Source organism: Quercus suber, unplaced genomic scaffold (genome assembly GCF_002906115.3).
Source record: "Quercus suber isolate HL8 unplaced genomic scaffold, Cork oak 2.0 scaffold_274, whole genome shotgun sequence".
NCBI classification, from domain to species: Eukaryota; Viridiplantae; Streptophyta; class Magnoliopsida; order Fagales; family Fagaceae; genus Quercus; species Quercus suber.
In genome coordinates this window covers 559,991-582,030 of record NW_027069730.1, presented here as the reverse complement: position 1 = coordinate 582,030, position 22,040 = coordinate 559,991, and the positions used below count along the sequence as shown (strand labels likewise).

The 22,040-nt window shown below is 33.7% G+C and overlaps 2 protein-coding genes across 2 annotated transcripts; one reads left to right on the top strand and one right to left on the bottom strand.

Annotated features, from left to right (window-relative positions):
* The first annotated feature begins 5,474 nt into the window (after nt 1-5,474).
* LOC112002199 (single myb histone 4) lies at nt 5,475-13,536 on the top strand. Its single transcript, XM_024034352.2, has 6 exons — nt 5,475-5,826; nt 8,980-9,191; nt 10,993-11,077; nt 11,388-11,471; nt 12,834-13,122; nt 13,207-13,536. Exons 1-6 carry the CDS (start codon nt 5,677-5,679, stop codon nt 13,236-13,238), a joined length of 852 nt encoding a protein of 283 aa, XP_023890120.1. The 5' UTR covers nt 5,475-5,676; the 3' UTR covers nt 13,239-13,536.
* A 2,803-nt stretch (nt 13,537-16,339) lies between these two features.
* On the bottom strand, nt 16,340-18,685 carry LOC112002206 (glycylpeptide N-tetradecanoyltransferase 1). The gene is made up of 2 exons (XM_024034361.2): nt 18,382-18,685; nt 16,340-18,081 (listed from the first exon to the last, which is right to left on the bottom strand). Exon 2 carries the CDS (start codon nt 18,021-18,023, stop codon nt 16,722-16,724), a length of 1,302 nt encoding a protein of 433 aa, XP_023890129.2. The 5' UTR covers nt 18,024-18,081; nt 18,382-18,685; the 3' UTR covers nt 16,340-16,721.
* Between the last annotated feature and the right edge of the window lie 3,355 nt (nt 18,686-22,040).

The following is a 22,040-nucleotide window of genomic DNA, read 5'->3' as shown; positions in this document are numbered from 1 at the left end:
CTCAAAGCCCAAAACTATTTCTTGGCAAAATACATAATATAAATTACCCACCTCTCAAAAATATTTCTCTCAACAAAATTTATGGGAACTATGTTTATTTTCCTATAATCAACTAACTACAAAAGCCCATGTATATCACCTATGGCAAAAACTTTTCATTTTGTATGGATAACCAAGCCCAAAGAAGCTCAACTACAAAACCCAGCTCATACACAAATCTCAGCAACTGAAGCTCACGTGAGCTGACCAGCTAAATTTCAGCACAACTTATCAGTTAGAGCCCACTGCAATCAAGTTCCAACTTGTCCAATCAGATCAAAAGAGGACACGTGTCCATCAGGGGTTGAACCCTTTCTTCACAAGCTGAAATTCTATCATTTCTCATGTGACATAAAGCTGAAAGTGACGTGATAGAAAGCTGGGAAGTTTCAGCCAGCTGTCCATTCTTTCTTCTCCAACCCATCCGGTCAAGAGCCAAGAGCAGCCATGACCAGGCCATTAAAGCTCCTGAAACAACATGAAATCAATTTATTTTCATACTAAAAGCGTGTATTCTCTGGTTCATGGACCAAGCACATAAACCTCAAATGAACAAATTTAGGGAAATGTGGTTTAGAGGGCACCAAGGGAATCCCAACAGAGTTCCCAACAAGGGCTCCATGGTTGACACCTGGCTTGGGGTGATACAAACTGCCCTAGGGAGCTCTGATTCTAGCAACAGCATAACCAAGATCATTAGCCTAATGCATGCTTTAATCCTATTAGCCAAGGCCAATCAGCATTCAATGCTAAGTCAGAATCCCAGCTATTATTAACCAAAACAGCAAGAACCTTCTAAAAGTTGAGCTTACCACTCTTAGCATAAATCCTAGGAATGATTCTTTAATGATTTTCTAAAGATTGAGGAAGATTTAGCAGAGATTATTTGCTAATTACCCCCTAAAAAACCCAACTACAAAGGAAACTCTCCATTGATGCTTCAAGTGGAGAACAGACTAAGAGATACACCAAGAAAGAGGAACTCTTCCGTTGAAGCCTTCTCTAAGCTCTGAAAAAGTCACAGAGTTCTTAGTTTCAAGCTTAGAAACTAAGTTCTCCAGCCCCAAGCTCACAAACACTCCTCATAGCTCTACTCATAAATACTTATCTACCCCAGCAGAAATCCCCAACAGATTTACTATACACACTCTCTCTCACTACTCATACTACCTGAAATATCCCTCATTACTCACTATATTCACGAGCATGTCTTGACACCATAATGATCTTGCTGCACTAACTGTGATCTTTTTCTCTCCCTTCATCTCACACTAAGTTTTCTTCATTATTTGTTATTAGGGAACCCATGATATTTACTTGTTCATTTACTATTGATGGTTATAATGTAATTGTTACTATAGAATTTTTCACTCACATTGTTGTATTAGAAGACTCTTTTCCAGAGCTAACGGATGATGAGTCTGAAAATGTAGATATTTTTTTTAATCTGTGAAATAGCTAATAGTTGGAGGTTTATCCTGTTTTATCTTACTTTACCGCTAAGACATTTTACTACTGGGTTATCTTCTACAGAAACATTTTACTGCTGGGCTATTTCTTACAGTATGTTTTTTACCATGCTGACGTGTTTGCTGTAGGGATTGTTTATGGGTCATTCTTGTCAGGCTCAATCTAGGCTCAAGGCATAGTGAATTCTTTGGATCTTCACTGATAGCCTTTGGGCCATGCATCAAGCCCATCGTCAAATTTCGGTTTAGACCCCCAACCCAATATAAATCTCATTTGTCGGAAGGAAAACTTTTTCGCCCACGACAATGCTTCAGGCATCACTAATGGAGTGGCAGTCTTAATGCAATAATTATCTCAGACATGAAATATATGCATTGGACGAAAAATTATCTTGTAAGACCATCTCATAAGATATCTTCTTGCATTAGAAAGAGGGGAATCATATATATAATACATGAGATAGCTTCTTGATCTAAGGTATGATACAAGGTATTTGGTTCATTTTTGTTTTTTATAATGAATGGGAGAGAAGAGAATAACTCAAACCTAACTGCTAGAATAAATGGAGCTATGTTAGCAAGTTACAAGACTCTTACATGTTTGATAGAATATTGTTAAAAACAAAAAAAAATTTAATAGTTTATTCTGTTAGTATTATTTTTATAACAATCATAATTTTGATTAAATGGCCATTATAGTCTCTACAATTATTGTGCCATTAAATAACATGCCATTTGGCATAATTGACTGGCATGTATTACTTAAACAAATTGAGACTAACCACATAACATTATTAGTCTATATCACCATACATTTAATGACTATTTTCTTACATGTCAAAGGTTATGTGCTTCAATAAAAATGACTATGTCAATGTTGTGTAATCTATCAGTTTTGGGATTCAACTTTTATAATATATTATAAATAGATGGATAGATAGATTGTGTCATTGAATAACATATCATCTGGCATAATTGGCTAAAATGTATTAATTAACCAAATTGAACCTTGCCACATGGCATTATTAGTCCACATCAACCTACATTTAGTAACTATTTTGTTACGTGTCAAGGTTATGTGCTTCAATAAAGGTACATGTGTCATCGTTGTGTGATCCACCAATTTTGGGATACAACTTTTATAATACATTATAGATAAATAGATTGTGTCATTGAATAACATGTCATCTAGCATAATTGGCTAACATGTATCACTTAAACAAATTGAAACTTGCCACATAACACTATTAGTCCATATCACCCTACTTTTAATGACCATTTTGTTACGTGTCAAGATTATATGCTTCAGTAAAGGTATATGTGTCATCGTTGTGTTATGTGTGGATCCATCACTTTCGAGATTCAACTTTTTATAATATATTATAGATAGATTGATTGATGGATGTCAAGTTTTTTAAAATTATATTTCCCAAATAAAGAATAATTGTTAATATTAAGTGAAAGTGTCATTGCATATTTATTAACTACCAACTGTTTTTTTTAAAGGGACTACCAACTCTTTTAACATCTTTCTCAACCCAAAAAAAAAAAAAAAAAAACTCTTTTAAAATAAAATAAGATGTCTTCATTTTATTGGTTTTTTTTTTCCTATAAAAATATAAATTGTTTTTTTTAAATGACAATTTTCCCTCCACCATATCATGGCAAAGTTTGATTAGAAAAAAATGGTAAGATGAAAACCTTGTCATTTCATAAGGGTTCAATGTCGTTGGAAAGTGGCAAGACAAGCACAAGCAACAACAACCACCCCTAAAACCAAACCAAAAGCAAATCAAGATTAAATCACTGAAGAATTTGTGTATTTGTAGGTTGTGGTAGCGAGTGAGTGGCACCAAAAAATAAAGAGATAGAGAATTAAACTCTTCCTTTGAAAGTTCATAAAGGAATAAAATGTAATCATAAAGGAGTGGAATAAAATAGAAATAAGTAATCTTTTTTTACAAATGAATTAAGTAATCTTATTTGAATGTTTTAAAAGAAAGGAACAGAATTTAAAAACTTTATTTGTGAGTAACATAGAAGGAATGAAATAGAATAATTTTATAACAACATTACTATTATGCACTTATTTTAAAATAAATGGTTTAATGTATAGAGGTATTTTGAGAGTTTTATAGAAAAATCATTAAACCTAATTTCATTCCCTCCGATTCCTACCAATTTTGGAGAGAATGAAAATTTACACTTAGTTTGAGAGTTCATAAAGGAATGGAATAAAATAAAATAAGTAAATCATAAAGGAATGAAATGGAATATGTAAGAATTAAAAAGGAATGGAAAATAAATAAATGAAATGTAATGAAATCGTTTTATAACAACATTATTATTATTATACCCCTATTTTAAAATAAATAGCAAAATGTAAAGGGCTATTTTGTGAGTCTTAGCAAAAATTCAATTAAATATAATTTCATTTCTTTCGATTCCTCCCAATTTTGGAGAGAATGAAAATTTGATATTTTAAGGGAAAATGGAGGAATGAACATTCTCTCATATCCATTCCACTCAATTCCCTTCCTTAAACTCCTAAACAAGGGAATGAAAAGAAAATTCTAAAATTATTATTTTCATTCAATTTGTTTCCATTCATTTCCCTTCTCCCAAACAAAGTGTTAAAGTTTTGAGGGAAAAGAGAGAAATGAGTGTTCCCTTCTACCCATTTCATTCCCTCCAACTTAAACTTCTAAATGGTTTATTCTCTTACCTAAAACTCCAAAATAAGGGAATGAAATTAATATTATTCCAAAATAATTATTTTTATTCAATCCATTTCCCTCTTTCTTGCTAGCAAAAGGTCTAAGAGTATTTTCCCTTGGAGTATCCTGCTCTATTACAAAGTAAAGCGACCGAAGAATGTTTGGAACCCATATTTGGGTATAGAATGCATGTAGTTAGTTAGTTACAATTTCAAGCATGTTAATCACATTTAACACATGTTAGAATTATTAATGCACATGGGGAATAATAAGACCATTAGGATAAGGTCATGTGGGCCAATAGAATAGTTTTATGGTTCTATAAATACCTACTTGTATTCACATTTCCATCATTGAAGAATAAACCAATTGCTTAGTGCATTAGTGCATCTCTCTTAATCTCCTTATTTCTCTATGGAGGATAACTACTTCGAATTAAGTCAATTCCTCTACAATTCTTATTCCTCCCCATTAGAACCTACTAGGTTCCTAACAAAGATTCTTTCAATTTTTTTCATTGAGGTTTAGTTTTCCATAATTTATCTTTTAAAATTAGACTAAAAAGTAAAACTTACCCTCTAAATTTTACCACAATTCATTTAAGTTCTCTAACATTGTTTTTATTCATTTTAGTCATTCAAGTTTCAAGTTTATTCAATTAAGGTCTCTCCATCAACTTCTATTAATTTTTTTAAAAAATAAATTGAAAACTATTTTTTAATCATCAATTGGATTTAAAATTTTGGATAATTAACCACAACAATTAACAAAAGTAGATGAAGAGACCTTAATTAAATAAATTTAAAACTTAAAGGACTTAAATAAACAAAGCAGAGTTAGAGAACTGAAATAAATTATGGTGAAACATGAATGATATGTTTTGCCGCTTAAAATTATATTCTCTCAAATAAAGAAGAATAATAAATTAACATCTTTTTTTTTTAATATAGGAATAATAATTAACATCACTTTCATTTTTTTAGGTTTTTTCTTATAAAGAAATGATATGTCTACAATAATTTTACAACATTTTTACAAAAAATCATAGTGTTATAAAATTATTGTAGATGTAGCATCTTTCTTTTTTATATGAAAAAAACGGTAAATGACATTTTAGCCTTATGACATGGCCAAGTTTGATTGGAAGAAAATTACGGGATTAAAAACCCTGCCGTTCCCATAAAAAAAATAATATATGTATATATAAATTAAAAAAAAAAAAAAAAAAAAAAAAAAAAAAAAAAAAAAAAAAAAAAAAAAACCCTGCCGTTTCGTAAGGGTTCGATGTCGTTGGAAAGTGGCACGACAAGAACAGGCAACAGCGGCAACCCTGGAAACGAAACCAAAACCAAAACGAAGCCGATATCAGAGGCAGCACTGAAGAAACCGTGTATTTGACTATTTGTAGGCTTTGGAAGCGAGCGAGTGGCACCTAAAAAAGACACAGAGAGATGGGAAACCCGAAACAAAAGTGGACATCGGAGGAAGAAGAAGCTCTACGTGCAGGAGTGGCCAAACACGGCACTGGCAAATGGAAAGACATCCAGAGAGACCCTGAGTTCAATCCCTTCCTTTCTTCTCGCTCCAACATTGATCTCAAGGTCTCTCTCTCTCTCTCTCTCTCTCTATTCTATTTATATGTACGTGTTTATGTGTTTTTGTGTTGTGGGTTTTTAATGAACACACTCTCTCTTTCTCCCTCTATTCTATTCTATATGTACGTGTTTATGTGTTTTTTTGTTGTGGGTTTTTAAAGAACAAACAAGAAAAACCCTGAATTTTTATTAGCTGCAACCATAGAATGTGCCTTTATGATTTATATGCTATTGGGGTCAGACTTATTTTTTATTTTGAGCTCACATATTTGGACCCAGATGAGATTTCTTCAAGTATTATTGCCTGGTTTCGTTGTATGTGAAAATAATCAAACCAACACTATTGATTGTTAATTTAGAGATTGTTTGTTATGCATAACTTGAAGGATAATTTTTTTTTTTGGATGAATTTTCTTGAAGATGTTTGACTGATGATGATTATGAAAATATCGGGAATGAATTCGATCTTTATTGAATCATAAGCTATGATGTATAGCTCCTCTCAGTGCTACGAGGTAGTCAAAGGCGAAAGGTGACTTTAAGGCGCCAAGGCCTTATATCGCCTGAGGCGACAAAAAGGTGCTAGCCTGAGTAAAGCAAGACACCAAATTCTTAATATATTTATTATACTTATAGCACTTGAATCAGATGTACCTAGTGTATTAAAATATTATAATGAAGTGTTTTTAAATGAGTGTTGCATGAAGAAATTATGTCTATCAAATTATTTCAAAAAGGATTACCGTGGTTTAGGCTCTATTAGTTATTCTAGCTATAGGTTTACAACAAGATTCTATATAACAATGAGTTTTACAACAAAATTTTGTAAATTAATTTAACTAATAATAGGTTTTATAACATGCCTTTTTAAATTAATAATCTGATAAGAGATTTCACAACAAACTTCTATTAAAAAAAAATTAAAATAAAAACACCTGAGGCTCTCTCCTTAGTGCCTTTTTCATTGCTTAAGGCAGTCACCTTGCTCGCCTAGGCTTTAAAGGCAAGCGCCTCAATAAAGGTGCCTCGCCTTAAATCCTTTAAAGCACCTTAGTGGTGCCTTGCCTCGCTTGGTGCCTAGGTGAGCACTTGGCTCGCTTTTGACTACAATGCAGTGCTATTGCTCATTGACTTGTATTAACTTTCACAATGATAGTAAGTAAAAGATTACCCTCTTTTTAGTAGGTCTCCTTATAATTAATGATTAGGGTGGAAAGGCACCATGGTGATTATTAGAGAACATTACATATAAGGAAGTGTTGTGGACTATGTAAAAAATTGGTTATGTGATATATGATATATATTTTTGATCATTTCCTTTGTAGAATTTTGAGTCATAAGTCGGCTGTGGCAAAGACCCGAGTTTTTTTTTCCCCACCATGCAATATCCGAATGAGTGGGATTGTTGAACGTGTTTCTTTTTAGATGCAGGATAGAAACCTTAATAAGCTCTGATTCCAATTCCAAGTAATTCAGCAGTAAATTAGATGTCTTGATGAGATCTTGAAGGATTCTTGATTAGGATTTGATGTTTAAGGGTTAGGCAAATAAAGATTGAAACTTGAATATGTTGATGGTTGTTTGGTGTTAAAAAAGTGAGTAGAACAAGAAATAAAGATAACACTAGGCAATTGCACTTAGGTAGGAGAAAGCAATCAAAAATTCACAACCTCAAAACTTAAGATCAGCTGCTGGAATTTTATTAAAATCAATCTCACTGTCAATGTTATTAACTACGATAAAGCCTTTATGTAGCCATTGCTAAATCTTTTCCTAAAAGGACTAGGACTCATAAAATAACCTATTTCTAGAAAGACCAATACTCTTAATAATAAATAAAAAGAACCTCTAAACCACCTAAGAAAAAGGTCTCAAAACACAAAGTAAGAATCATGAGCGTTTGGTACATCCAAGGACAACCCATTCCTGAAAATCTGGGATTTACCACATTACCTTTATTCTAGTAAAATTTGATTAAAACTGTACCAGAGACTTTCTAACTTAATAGACTTAATACTAAGACTCAATAATAACTAAAGTAGCCTATGAAAGGGGCTAAGAAAGTCCCACATCAAAATTAGACCACAGTTCTAGAATCTGTCGAAATTTAATCTTATTTTTCTTCAAACATGTCACTATCTGCATTGTCTTTCTCCATTTTGACTTACAATTTAAGACCCATTTATATGACAGTCTCCTAATTGCTCTCTATTTTGGTATTCTCTTTGGAATTGGATTCGGGAAGATGGTGTCATCAGTTGTAGGTATCAATACAGGGAAGTGGTTTAGACTGCATATTTACATTAATTTTTGGTCAGTGAATTGGCTCTACAGCCTTTGAATTTGATGTGAGGTGTCTCAAAAAATTTAAAGTAGTTGTGGAATAAAATGGTTTAACCTCTGGGTCATAAAAGCTTAAGGAATTGATAGAGCTTATGGTATTAAGTGAGAAAACACTGGCTTTGTGATTTTTGCTAGCCCCCAGTCTACTTAATAATAAAGCCCATATTTTTGTTAAGCTCATTTGCACGAGCCCAGGCCTGGAAAACTTGTTTTCTAAGTATGCATTTGGATGAGCTTATTTTCGTAAGCTAGTTTTATTTATTTAGTTTTTTTGCATAAAAGTGCAGCTGTACTTTGAAAAATGTGATGCCTTAAGCTGTACATTCTATTTTGAGGTGAAAATAAGTTCATTCAAACGAAGGCTAAACCATTTTTATTGATAGGCAGGTTGTCAAGGGAGATTAACTCTATCCTGAACTGGCAATTAAGAGTCAGATATGGTTTCTGTTTAGTTAGCTACACCCAAAAAGTTAGATTTCAACACCCCCCCCCCCCACCCCCCCCCCCCCCCTCGTGTATATATATATATATAGAGAGAGAGAGAGAGAGAGAGAGAGAGTTGATGGTTGTGGTTTAGTTGGTATCAGTATGTTTGAGAGTTTATTTGATGGGCAACTCTGTACCCTGTGGTTTGCTGCAGGTCATTTAGTTTATACTAATTGTTGAGGATGTTGTGCAACTATATAGTGTAATTTCTTGTGCATTTCTGTTATTATTGGAATGCGGCTTCTTTTCATCCTAATAAAAAATGGTACCACAGTATGTAAATATTATATTGTGCTTGGTATGTGCTCTCATTATTTTCCACATGAGTAGGATAAATGGCGAAACATGAGCGTTAGTGCTGGTGGCCAAGGCCCCCGGGAAAAATCACGGTCATCAAAAGCAAAAGCCAACCCAGATACTCCCACTACTACACCATCCAGTGTGCAGACCTCTGTTGCTGCTTCAGTTGCACATGATACAGCAACTGATCCAAACGTGGACGATTCTACAAAAAGCTTAACAGATGGGAAAAATGCTTCAAGGTATGGCACCTATTTGTTTCTCTTGCCTTTGATGCTGAAAATCTCTTTCGTCTTTTCATAATCAAAAAAAATATGCAGGTTACTCCTTGATGTTGTATGGTATACTATGGGTGTGTTTGGATACCGCTTATTTGCTGAAAACTAAAAACTTATTGCTGAAAACTAAAAACTTATTGCTGAAAATACTGTAGCAAAATATTTTTTTATTGCGGAACAGTGCCATGGGAACAGTGCCATGCGTTTTTCATCACTTGGCTAATCCATGAACAGTGCCATGAGACCAGCCAAGTGAAACGCAAATGCAAATGCATGCAGAAAATCAGCTACGCAAACACACACTATGAAGTTTACATTGCATGTATTTGCATGTCTGCTGAGTGATTGGAATTTTTCTGAATGTCAAAAGGTGAGGAATGATGAGTGGGAGAAAAGATAGACTTTTAGAAGCTTATAAATTTGTGCAACCACTGTGAAGGGCAGTTGGTTAACAAGTCAGGGAAGAAGGGAATGTAGTATATGCATGTTCAAGCTCAATGACTGTTTCGGTTAACCAATAGATATAAGATTGCAAACTGGCAATCAATTCATACTGTAACATAGTCCTTTATTTAAGTAGATAAGAAGTGGGTCGCGTGTCAGCAGATGTCCAAAAATGATTTGTTGCATTTAGGATTCATTGTAAGTAGAGTATGAAAAGAAAATTGTTCTGTAAGTAAAATCTATATAACAAGAGATATTATATCTTGATCCCTTACCTGGACACCTATGTATCATGCTGCCCACAATAAATTTGCGTGTATTATGGAATGCTATCTTACAAATCCCAATTTAAAATTTCTCTAGTCAATGAAAAACTATAAATGAGGTAACTGGAAGTTCTGTAGCTACTTGTTGTGGGAACTGCATAGCTGTGTTATCTGGTAAATTCTTAAAATTGATGCAGTGATGTAGCCTCATGTCACTATCCTGTTTTGCTGTGCCTTCCATGGGCTTACATAACTCCTCTTCCATGTATTATGATATGTCAAATCTTAGGGACAATTCCTTAGGTTCCCCAATTATATTCAACCATGTAGTTGCATTAATGCAGCACAATCAGTATTATCTTTCCCTAAGCACAATTAAATTCAACCATGTGAATTATTGACTAATGCAACCACATGGTTTAATTTAATTTGAGAACTCAAGATACAACGCATAAGGAACTGTAACCAAGTTTTACCCATTATGATAATTTTTTATTTTTTATTATTAGTTAAAAAAAACTACTTTTTCCCCATCCATCTTGGCAGATCTGTTGGTTACACCTTTTTTAAGATTAGAGGAGTTCTATGTGAGTAATCACTAAGAGGTTTCATTTCTGAGAATATGGTGAGGCAAGAGTGTGTTAGAGGAAGTAAAACTAGAAAAATATATATCCCTTTTTTTCACTAAAAAATTTAAGTTAGTCAACTCTGCTCTTGGGCATGAGCATAAATTACTTAGCCTTTAGGAGTGAATGCCCCTAGATTACCCAGCTACTGGTTCTTGCGGGTGGGATCAGTTTCCTGTAGGTTTTATTTGCTAAAGGCAAGTCCAAAGGGCTTTTCGTTAAATAGGTTCCCTAAGTTATCAAAATAAATGGATGAATAAGTTGGTCAATCACAAATATGAAACCCATGCACAAGGTCATAAAACAGAAACGATTCCTTATTTATGCCTACAATTGCTATGCTGTGTATTTTACAAATTTCCAATAATTTACAATCTTTTTTCAAATACAAACCTGTTATGTCTAACATATTTAATTATTTGTTACTAGTTATAATGCAATGATTTTTGAAGCACTTTCCACCTTGAACGAGCCAAATGGATTGGACACTAGCAAGATTGTTAGCTTTATTGAGGTATGATTCATTTGCTTTCATGCATGTCATTATTAGTTAATACCATGGAGGAATTTATTTATTTGGTTTACAAAGAAATAACTTAAGATTCTGCTGATGTCAAAAAATTATGCAGGCTTATTACGAAAGAAAATAATTTTTTATGGAGGACCGCACATGCAGCATTAACTTTTGAATTTTAGCTTAGATTTATTATTATATGTTACTGATTTTTTTCACCTGCTTCTGTATCATACTTCTGTTATGGTTACTCCGGTTATCATGTTTAATAGAAATTATCACTGTCTTATTTCATAAATAATTATTGCAGCAAAGGCATGAGGTTCCACAAAATTTTAGGAGGCTATTGAGTACAAGGTTGAGAAGGCTGGTTACACAAGACAAGCTCGAAAAGGTGGTTTAATGCTTTTCATTGCAGATTAATCTCTAATTATTTCACATCATGAATGCCTCTTTCCCCAATTGCTTAATTCATTCGTCCAAGCCTTGCAATTTCAAGCATTATGCTCAAATGTATATATAAATTTAGAGTCGCTATTTGGTCATTAGCACTGCAGTCTTTAATTTACTTCTTATTCTATAAATACGGATCTCTTGCAAGATCAAGCTAGACATTTGCTTCAGTGCCCAGCTGCCTAGGCTTTAGTTTCTTGCATTTTTTAGTTACCTCATTATGAATGATAATTATTATCTGAAGGTTAGAGAGGAAATCTAAGAAGATATGTTTCATCCATTATTTCCTAGTCATTCCAGTTCCTTCTGGATCTTGGGAACTAAGAGCTAGATGTTGCAGTGTGAGGCTTGTAATGTGCCATTAAGGCTTGTCTAGTCTCTGCAAAAGATAAGCAGAGGAATCAATGTTTGAGAAACTTCCAACACTGTCAGTTCTTCCAAACCTGGACGTTGTTTCAGGTGTGTGCACCAGAAGCAGGTCAGACACACCTACGCTCCCTTGGTCCTCTGATGGGAGTAACAAAAGAAAATGGTTGATAATGCTTATGTAAAGTAGCCATGTATTAGGAATTTCTTTGTTTTCTCTAGATTTTGTCGTAGAATATAGGATAAGAAACTTATACACAAAATTAGTTGAATATAATTTCTGGGATGTTCATTTGGGATCATTAAATCTCATTTTTTGTGAGCCTAGTGATCTTGCTTTTCTGAACTTTACTTACTAAAGAAGGAAAGAAATGTTTCACAACTGGATGTATAATCACTACATATGGTGAGAAGTTTGCCTTCTTCCCCTCTTCCCCCTCGGTTTCCCTGCTCTACTGTCTGGTGTTACATATATTGAATTACTAGCATGTCCTAATGATAAGAAACTTATACACAAAATTAGTTGAATATACTTTCTGGGATGTTCATTTGCAATCATTAAATCTCATTTTTTGTGAGCCTAGTGATCTTGCTTTTCTGAACTTACTAAAGGAGAGAAATGTTTCACAATTGGATGTATAATCACTACATATGGTGAGAAGGTTGCCTTCTTCCCCTCTTCCCCTTGTTTCCCTGCTCCACTGTCTGGTGTTACATATGTTGAATTACTAGCATGTCCTAATGAAAAGAAATAAATTCTTGTGAACTATGCAACTGAATGCGGAGGCCTACCCACTTTTCCTTTTACCCAAACAGATTGTTGTAGCACTTGAAAGGGAAAACATAAGCAGAGTTACTCAAGGGTACCCTATCCTAAACTGGTTAATATAGGTTGAGGTGGAATATAAACTGAAGTTATTTTATTGTCAAAATGCAGGTCCAAAACTGCTACAAGATGAAAACTGATGTGTCATCTGGGACAAAGACGCCTTTACCTACCCCTACCCCAAAACAGGACATCCAGCCTAGGCCGTTGCAGAGCATTGGTTATTTGACCATAGGTGATACGGTAGAAGCAGCAGCAGAGGCTGCTGCCTGCAAGATTGCTGACGCAGAAAATAAATCATTTGTGGCAGCTGAAGCAGTTAAGGAGGCAGAGAGGGTTTCAAAGATGGCTGAAGACACAGATTCCTTCTTACAGCTAGCTAAAGAGATTTTTGAGAAATGTAATAATCCAAAGTCCAGATTCTCACTTATTATGCCATTAATTTTTCACTTACTCTAACTTTATATTTTTATATCCTTGACAGGTTCACGAGGTGAGATCGTGCTTATGGCATGAGATATGGATTTATCATATACCAAACTGGAGGAATGATACCAATGATAGAATTTGTAAATTTAGATTCCTTTGATTTTCACATTTTCTTTGGGTGCAGTCAAATAGAGTTTGTTTTATTGTTGGTTGTGCTAAGAATGATACTGCATCCCTTCATAGTAGACCAGGTGATGAGAGAATTGATATGTAAGCTACCTGTCTATCAGTCATCACAGGTTTGGATTCTGTAAATTTGTCATTTCTGTCAATGGTAAGGCAGTAATATATGAACAATGGAATGGAAATGATTGAATTATCTTTATTTTATTTTCTTTAAAAAATTTCAAGCCTGATGGACAGTGTAGACGGAGACTTCGCATTTCTGTTTAATATGTGCCTAAGTATTTGTGGTCCAAAAGGGAGAAAATCTACTATTGTTCAACAAATGCATTTTCATTTTAGTTCCGATCAATCTAAAATGTAATTCCACAAGTTTTAAAATGCGAACCAAACTCAGTGTTGCCACTAGTTCCGCCTTACAGGATTTGGGATATTGAGGGATCACCTGAGCATTGTCAACATCAGCCAACCACTGATTAACTTTATTCAAGTATGTTATAAACTGTGGGGAAAACTGAATAAAAGCAGGCATGGAACGGAAGCATGATTACTCTCCTAGACTCAGTACTTTCGAAGACTATACCTCAACTGTCTTTAGCTGCTTGGCCATGAAACGAGTAATTTACATTGCATGGACTGAACCATTTTATAGACAATCTCTCCAACTAATAGTAAATATAGATCTCTAGGCAGCTTGCGTTTCAATAAAGGAAGGTGAAGTTCAAGGTTTTCTTGTAACACAGTGCCAATAGGCAGTGGCGAATTTTCTTCTTGTTGCTGTGCAAGCGTAGTATTTGGTGATTAAACCAGGGCCTCCAACAGGAGCAAAATAGGATTTAGATACACACTTGAACCGCATCAAAGATTATTTCACACGCAGCCTTTCAAAGCTTTCCACCATCACATCTTCGGTCAGGTCTCTGCTAAACCAAAACATCTATCTGCCACAGCTTGCCTTGCCACAACCGTAAAGAGTTTGCTAAGCTTTAAAGCTTGGTTGGTCAGTTCAGTTCCGAGGACCTCGATCAAATCAATGTAGTAGTACACTACTAGACTAGGGACAATTTGGTTCAACTATCCTCACTCTTTCCGGCTGCGACTTTATCCTAATTCATGTATAAGAGTAGGACTAGATGTATCCTTATCATTGTTTGGATACGTATACATCTAGTTAGATGCTCAAAAAGCTCTTAACTCCCATGTTAAAAAAAAAAAAAATGTTAAGCAATAATTATTTTTTGTAATCTTTTTCTTCTCTTACCCCCTTAAAGGACAACAACCCCTTTCGTGGAGATATCAAAAGTAAAATAGTTATAGTTTAAAAGTTTGAGTGTCTTTCTTTATCAAAACCTCTTTCCCATACATCTATGATCTATCTAGCCATATCATTCTTGAGTTTACAAAGAAGACTGGAAGAAGTTAGCTACTGTCCACGTGAGAGTCCGTAAACAAGTTTGTCTAACCCTCATATTTGTACTATTTATAAAGAATATTTCTAAAGTCATCATGACTCTCCCAAGTAAAGGATCAAGTAAAGTCCACTGGCTTAGAAGTTCAAAGCAAAATGAATGGGACCTCCAACGGTACTTATTGGTATCTTAGCGTTCTGATTCTTTGATTTTAGAGCAAATTAAGAATCCGGACTTTGCTTACAAGCTTGTTCGCGGCCACAGTAAGCGCCACTGTCGTTCTCTTTCGCCCAGAAAGTGTTTTACATATTACGACGTAATGAGTTGGGGGCAACATGCCATTTGAACAAAATTGACCATTCATGCATGGTGCTTGGCAGGAAAGAGTACTCCAGGACTTCTTTTTAAATTTTACTTCAATTTGAATTCTGAATATCTCCACTGGAATCACCAAAAAGTAACGGTTAAACTACAAAACTCTAGGCAAGAACTCCAAAACTGTTTTATTTTATTTACATTTATTGTACAATAAGAACTGAGGGATTATACTCAAAGAGTGGCCACAGGTCACAAATGATTAAATTCTGATTTTAACTGGCGTCTTGCACCAACTCCTTCCCATTCTTATATATATAATAAAAAAATAAAAAATAAAAATCCTTACCGTTCAATAGACATAGGCAAAAAGCACAAAACCTAAGTTATAATTACTCAGTTAAAATACCAAAATCAGACAATGTCATTTCCACACATACAAAAAAGAATGTAGAGATATTAACTAACTTAATAAGCAAGGTCTTATTTACATTAACTTCAGGTCGAGTGGAATTCTTTGTTTTCTCGGGTGATATACAACATTTACCATACTGCAACCAGATTTCTTCAAAAAATTAGCATCAATTAAAGCACATATCATAAAATGTCATTTCAAAGCAACCGGAAAATTAACAGCCTCTCCTCCCTCACAAGTCACAACATCCCGACCCTAAATTTTGGCACACATTTTTCCTAAAAAATTGATTGAATTTCAAACCGCATATATTAGAAACAACAGGAGCTAATAATGTGCTTCTTGAGTCCTGACCAGGCGAAGATAAAAAAGAAACCAATTCTACTCCAACACCTAAAATGAGGAAGTTATTTTGACATGGATCAACCCAAATATCATTTTCTCTGATGGCAGACAGAGAAGATATATATATTTGATCACCGGAACTAAATTAATTAAAAGTGGGGCTAGAAATTTTGTGATTTTATATATATATATATATATATATATGTATATATAGGGTCCGTTAATGTGTGCCCTAAAGCCATCTATTTTTGTAAACATTTTCTTGAGAATTGAAAAAATATTGATAGCTTTTCAATTCCCAAAAAAATATTTCTAAAAATGATTAATTATTGTGTACCCTTAGGGCGGACATTAGCAAAATCCATATATATATATATATATATATATAATATGAGATAGATTTTAAAGGTGAGTTATAAGAACACATTTGAAATGAGGATCAAATGAACTAAGCCAGAGACAAAAAGAAACAGCACATGCGACAGTATGAAAAGACTGTTAATGGTAGCATAAGACAGAAATAACTCAAAAGCAATCAGCTTGACTCAAAATGTGGACCATGTGTTCACACTGCCAGCTGCATGAATGAACTGCAGATACATGTAGGGGAAAGTGGTGAATAAGATTGAAATTTAAAAAGCACGGGGAGAGATGGAATGAGAAAAAAATGAAATATCTCAACAATATTCAGTCCAGAGACCTCTTTTTTTCTTTCAAATAAATATATCAAGAATAATAAGCATTGCCAACAACGTTGTCTTGTTACCAAAGCATATTAGACATTGGATGTCATTGCATCCGTTCTCTCGCATGCACAGCAAATTCTCATCTTTGTTGATGCAGAGGAAGAAAACGAATGAGGCCAGCAAACTAAACCAATAACCAAAACTGAAACAGATGAAACTACAAAAGCACAAGACCAAGTTCAGATGGCTTCAATGCACACCTAATCCGGTAGTTATAAAGATAGTAGTGAAGTTGCCCATCTCCTGGTCCAAATTTCAGTTCTTTCAGGAAAGACTCATTCTGCATGACGTCCAATGCATTGAAAACATCATAATCCTTTTGTTTTGCTACAATAAGAGCATCATTCATCAATTGAAGCAACGGAGTCTTTGTGGAGACATTATAGTAAGAATATGCTGCTTTCAAAGTCGAGTAAGTCTGATTGCCAAGGATAGACGAAGGAAGCGTGTAGAAGCTGCAGAAATCAGTGATCTCATGAGTCTCAGGGCTCTCAACCAAGTAACTATCCACCACATTCTCGCTTGGAAGAAGCCAATGCTCCACATCATCTTCGTCAAAATCAGGTGCAACCACAAACTGGCTCAAGTAGTTCCTAAGCAACCGAGTAACAGCAGGAACATCTCTAAGTTCCATTTTTCTAAATCCAGGGGTCACTGGTGAATCTGGCAACTTGTAAAGTTTTATGGTTCGGCTCATTGTCATCCTTGCGCCAAGCCTTGAAAACCCAACATCAATGAGCTTCTTTGGGTTCAAAGACCTATGCCAATATTGGCAAGTTGTAATTGGCGTTGGAAGAACGACTCCAGCTGTGTAAGCTGCTTGCCAAATATTCTCCAAGTGAACTCTCCTAGTGACTTCCTTGATCATAACAGGTGCAAGCCTCTTCGATCTAAGCTTCTTATGAACACACAAGAAATTAATCTCAGCCATTCTCACAACCTCATCACGAACCCGAATTCTGGCAGGGACACCAGTAATAAAAGCAACCAGTTTCTTCGAAGATTTGGCACGAACACCAATATGCCAGCTCCTGAAATAACTAGGAGGACGCAGTGCCCACCTAAGAAATTCCTTGGAGTAATTGAATCTAAACATGTTCTCATCATCCTCAACATAATTATTCTTCAACAAATTGTAAACCTCAAGGCAAGTCTCCTCAGAGTCCATGTCACACGTGGTCCATTCATAAGGAGTTGGGAGATTATAAGGTTCTTGTTTGACTTCAGATAATGGCGTTGGGGGCTCAATCGGGCCCTCGGGCAAACTCGAGTCGCCAACCTCCTTGAATTGTCCAACAGGCTGTGTTTCCCAAAACTTATGCTTCTTGAGGGACATTGAGTCTTGGAATTTTCTTACTATAGTTTCCAATGAGCTATCATCCTTGGCAAGTGGGTTTGCATCAGAATCATTATCTGGGTTCTCTTTAGGAGGCCCACTAGAAGATTTGTTATCACCCATCTCAACAATTCTTTCAATAACAATTATATACCCAGAAATGTGATTAATAACCAAACCCCTAACAATGAAGAAAACAAACCCAATTATGAACTGAAACTAAATCAGCAACAATCAAATATATAAAACCCAATAAACATGTTAAAAAATTAAATAAATAAATAAATAAACCAAACAATAGTATTTCCTAATGTAAAAACAACATTAACTTAAAACCCAGATAATGTTTTGTTTAATTTTCATTTTTCTTATTGCTCTAGACAACCTAAGACACCAAAAATTTAATTTCCCATGAATAATAGAAAACGTAATAGATCTATGAAAGAAAACACGATAACTTGCAAGATACTACATTACATACAAGTTTCACTGGCGAGGTTGCTGGAGCTTTAAAGCGACGAAGATCTTGAAAACAACGTTGTGGTTTTCAAATTCCTTTGGTTCCTTCGGAGGAGACGAAATGGGAATTGTTAGGGTTTTTTGGTGGAGGCGGCTTTGGAGATACCGATAGCTTTGGAAAACACGACGGGAGTACTGTGGTTTTGGGTTTGGGTTTGGGTTTTCATGTGCGTCGCTCTGCTTTCTATTTTCTTTATTCAAGGGAATATCACTGACATCCTTGGGGTTTTCAGTATTATCGAACGTGTCGACTGTCTTCGGAAATTTGCGAAATAACATAATAGCTGTTATTACAACGTTGTTTTAATTGTTGTGAGAATATGTGTGACTTTTTACTAAAAAAAAAGAAAAAAAAAATATGTGACTGAAAAATGAAAAAATATACAATGTTTTGGTAATATCAAAATAGATGTTGAGTTGGTATTATCGAAATATGGTATACTTTCTTGTGAAAAAGAGAGTATTTGGTATATGTGTTTGAAAATATGTATTTTGTTATTTGAAAATATATGTGGAAATACATGTGGGTGAAAAAGTGTGTAATATTATTTAAAAACTGAAAATATATGTTTAAACAAGTCTACCAAACAGCTAAAAAATATTGTAGAAATACGTGTTGTGTTGTTTAAATAACAGTTTTTGTTATTTAAACAACACAACCAAACATCCCCTAAATCCTCTAATTTTTTTTTTTTGGGAGAAAAAATTAAACCTCTAACTTTGTCATCATTTCAATTAAGTCTTTGAATTGTTATATTTATTTCGGGTAAATTACATATTTGGTCTATATTTTTTACACATAATTTCAATTTGGTCTATAACTTTTTTAATTGTGTCAATTTGGTTTATAATCTTTCAATATCATGTTAGTTTTGTCCTTATTGTTATCTCTTGAATAGATATTGCTGACATGACAAACGACCAAAAAATAAAAAATTAGTTTCCTTGGAAATTAATTTTTTATTTTGGTCGTTAGTCACGTAAATATTTTGCATTTAAAATATAACGGCTGAGACTAAATTAACATAACACTGAAAGATTAGGAATTAAATTGACACAACTGAAAGGTTATAAATCAAATTGAAATATTGTGTAAAAAATAAAGATCAGATAAATAATTTACTCATTTATCTATTTTTGTTAATTCAACCCTTTTAATATATTTTACATGGAAATGCTAATTAGTTTTTAGTTAGAATAATACTAGACATATGATAATATTATAAGGACAAGTTTAGCTACAAAATTGGTTATAGCCTTAGGCTACAAACTCACTTAATAAAATAAATATTACTGCATATTTTGAAAATCTAACCATTGAATTACATGTTCTTTACGCTCTTAATGTACATGTCAATTTTTGTGTTAATCGGATATCATTTACTATAAAATCTATAATATTATATTTTATGCATAATTTTATATTACAAAAACTTGCAATTTAAAAATTTATTAATGACATATCTATTGATCTTTCATTTTCTTGAAATTTTGCAAACATGGAGGATATAAGAAGAAGATGCAATCCAATGGTGGATTTGTCAAAATTCACCTTCAATAAAAAGATATTGAGTCTTTGAAGCAAAGGTTGGCATTTGCCTCCCCTCCAAAAGAATTTTATTTCCTTCTCTTGGACATCTCGCATATCTATAAGTGTAAAGCCACCCAACCTACAAAGCCCAAAACTAGTGTTGTGTGAGTGAGGAAGGATTCTCGAAGTTGAGTGTCATTATGCATGTCCATTTCTTTGATAATTCCTATCTCTTGTTGGACATAACCTCATTGACTCTCCATGTTGTAAACTTCATATGGTATAATCATCCTAAGAGTATGTGTACATTATTGTACGCTTCATGTTTTCCATTTGCTCTACATAATGTGTATTTTTGTTTGTATTAAAATTATAGAAATAACAAAAAAATAAAATTGAAAATACGAAAAAGGAGAAGAAGCCTTTTTTGGCCATATTACACTGAAGTCATAGCTAATGTACATGTAGTAGTTTGGACTTGCACTAGTATGCTCTAGTTATTTGATCTAAGTTTAGTTCCATGTGTGAGTGTTTGGAATGTAATTAGGAGTGTGATTGGCGTGTAAGTGATCAAATTCAAAAACCATACACCGTAAATTCTAAATAATAAGCTTACAGATTCTCTTGCTGGCTGTTGTACCATGCTCTCATACTTGATTGAAAAAGTATGTTCATGTATTATTTAAAGGGTGAACATTGCTTGTAAAACTAGGGCATACACATGTTGGTAGAAGCAAATGATCATGGATGTGCAAAACTGATCATCAATCAATAGTATATAACGTTTTTTGTTAGGATTAAACACTTATCCACTACCCCAAAAGCTATAGTTAATGGTAAAGGCGCAACTTTATTCCCTTAAAAGATGGCAGAACCAACAAGTCAATTGAGACTTGGCTTAACTCGGCTCTATCTTGGTTGAATGCTATACTTGGCTCACTAAGCCTTTGCCCAATAGTCTTGTAGTCATTGGTGAAGCCGAAGGGGCAATTCCCCCCCTAATGTAATGCAAACACTAATGTTATGCACACAATTTTTTTTTCACAAACAAGTTTCACAATTGTTAAAGTAGTTGATTGTGAATGATAGACACAACTGACACTCATAGATCCATCACTCATAGTCAATCATTTCGTGAACAACTGTGAATGTTATTGTGAAAAAAGTTATATCTATAGCATTATTGAGTGCTTAAAGTCTAAAAATTTTAAAGTGTCAACTAACATTTCTCTCTCATCTCATGAAGTCTTTGTATAAACTCAAAATTTAGCTACTTAAAAATAATAGTGGAAGAAGGGTTGTATTCTACATAGTTTTTTAAAGGCATTCAAAGAAGTGAGATATGTTTACAACTTTATAGTTATATTGCTATATTCTTTAACGTTTTCAAATTGATTTATTATTTTCATTGTATTTTGAGAATTCAAATTATATGTTTAAACTTTATATATTTAAATTATTCTCTTATTTGATTGTTCTTGACTATGAATTGTGCTTTATTTCTTAATTTTTATGATATGAAATATGTATCATGGATAAATTTTTATTATATATTTTGCTATTAAAATTAATTAATATTTTAAATTAATTTTACTTTCAATTTAGTCTTTTGATCTTGCCCTTCCTGTGTTAAAATCTTGGCACTGCCATTACTGTAGTTAAGGGAAATACGTGTAAGGATCTCTTTGGAGTATAATGTTACAATATAAGTTGACAACTTGACATTTATGGTCACATATTTCACCTTTCTCTCACAAATTTTTTACTCTTTTTTTTTGCTGAATATATATATATATATTTTTTACTTTTAAGCTTGCTCATTAAATTATCACATATTAAACACAAGTGATGTGTGATAATAAATGCATCTCTTTTCCTTTTTTATTACCAAAAAAAAAAAAAAAATCTCACTATAGAAAGATTAATTTTATTCAAGCTAATTAATTTTCAGTAAAAATTTTAGCATAAGCATAATTTCCTAGACATTCCCCCCCCCCCCCCCTCAAAAAAGAAAAAAAAAGAAAAAAGAAAAATAAACGTTTTATTTGATTGTTCCGCTCAAGCTCAAGGATCCGTTACATTTCTGTCAG

Coding starts and splice junctions, on each gene's coding strand:
- LOC112002199 (XM_024034352.2), top strand. CDS start 5,677: ATGGGAAACCCGAAACAAAAGTGGACATCGGAGGAAGAAGAAGCTCTA. Junction 11,078..11,387: donor AGATTGTTAGCTTTATTGAG/GTATGATTCATT, acceptor TAATTATTGCAG/CAAAGGCATGAGGTTCCACA. Junction 11,472..12,833: donor CACAAGACAAGCTCGAAAAG/GTGGTTTAATGC, acceptor GTCAAAATGCAG/GTCCAAAACTGCTACAAGAT.
- LOC112002206 (XM_024034361.2), bottom strand. CDS start 18,023: ATGGGTGATAACAAATCTTCTAGTGGGCCTCCTAAAGAGAACCCAGAT.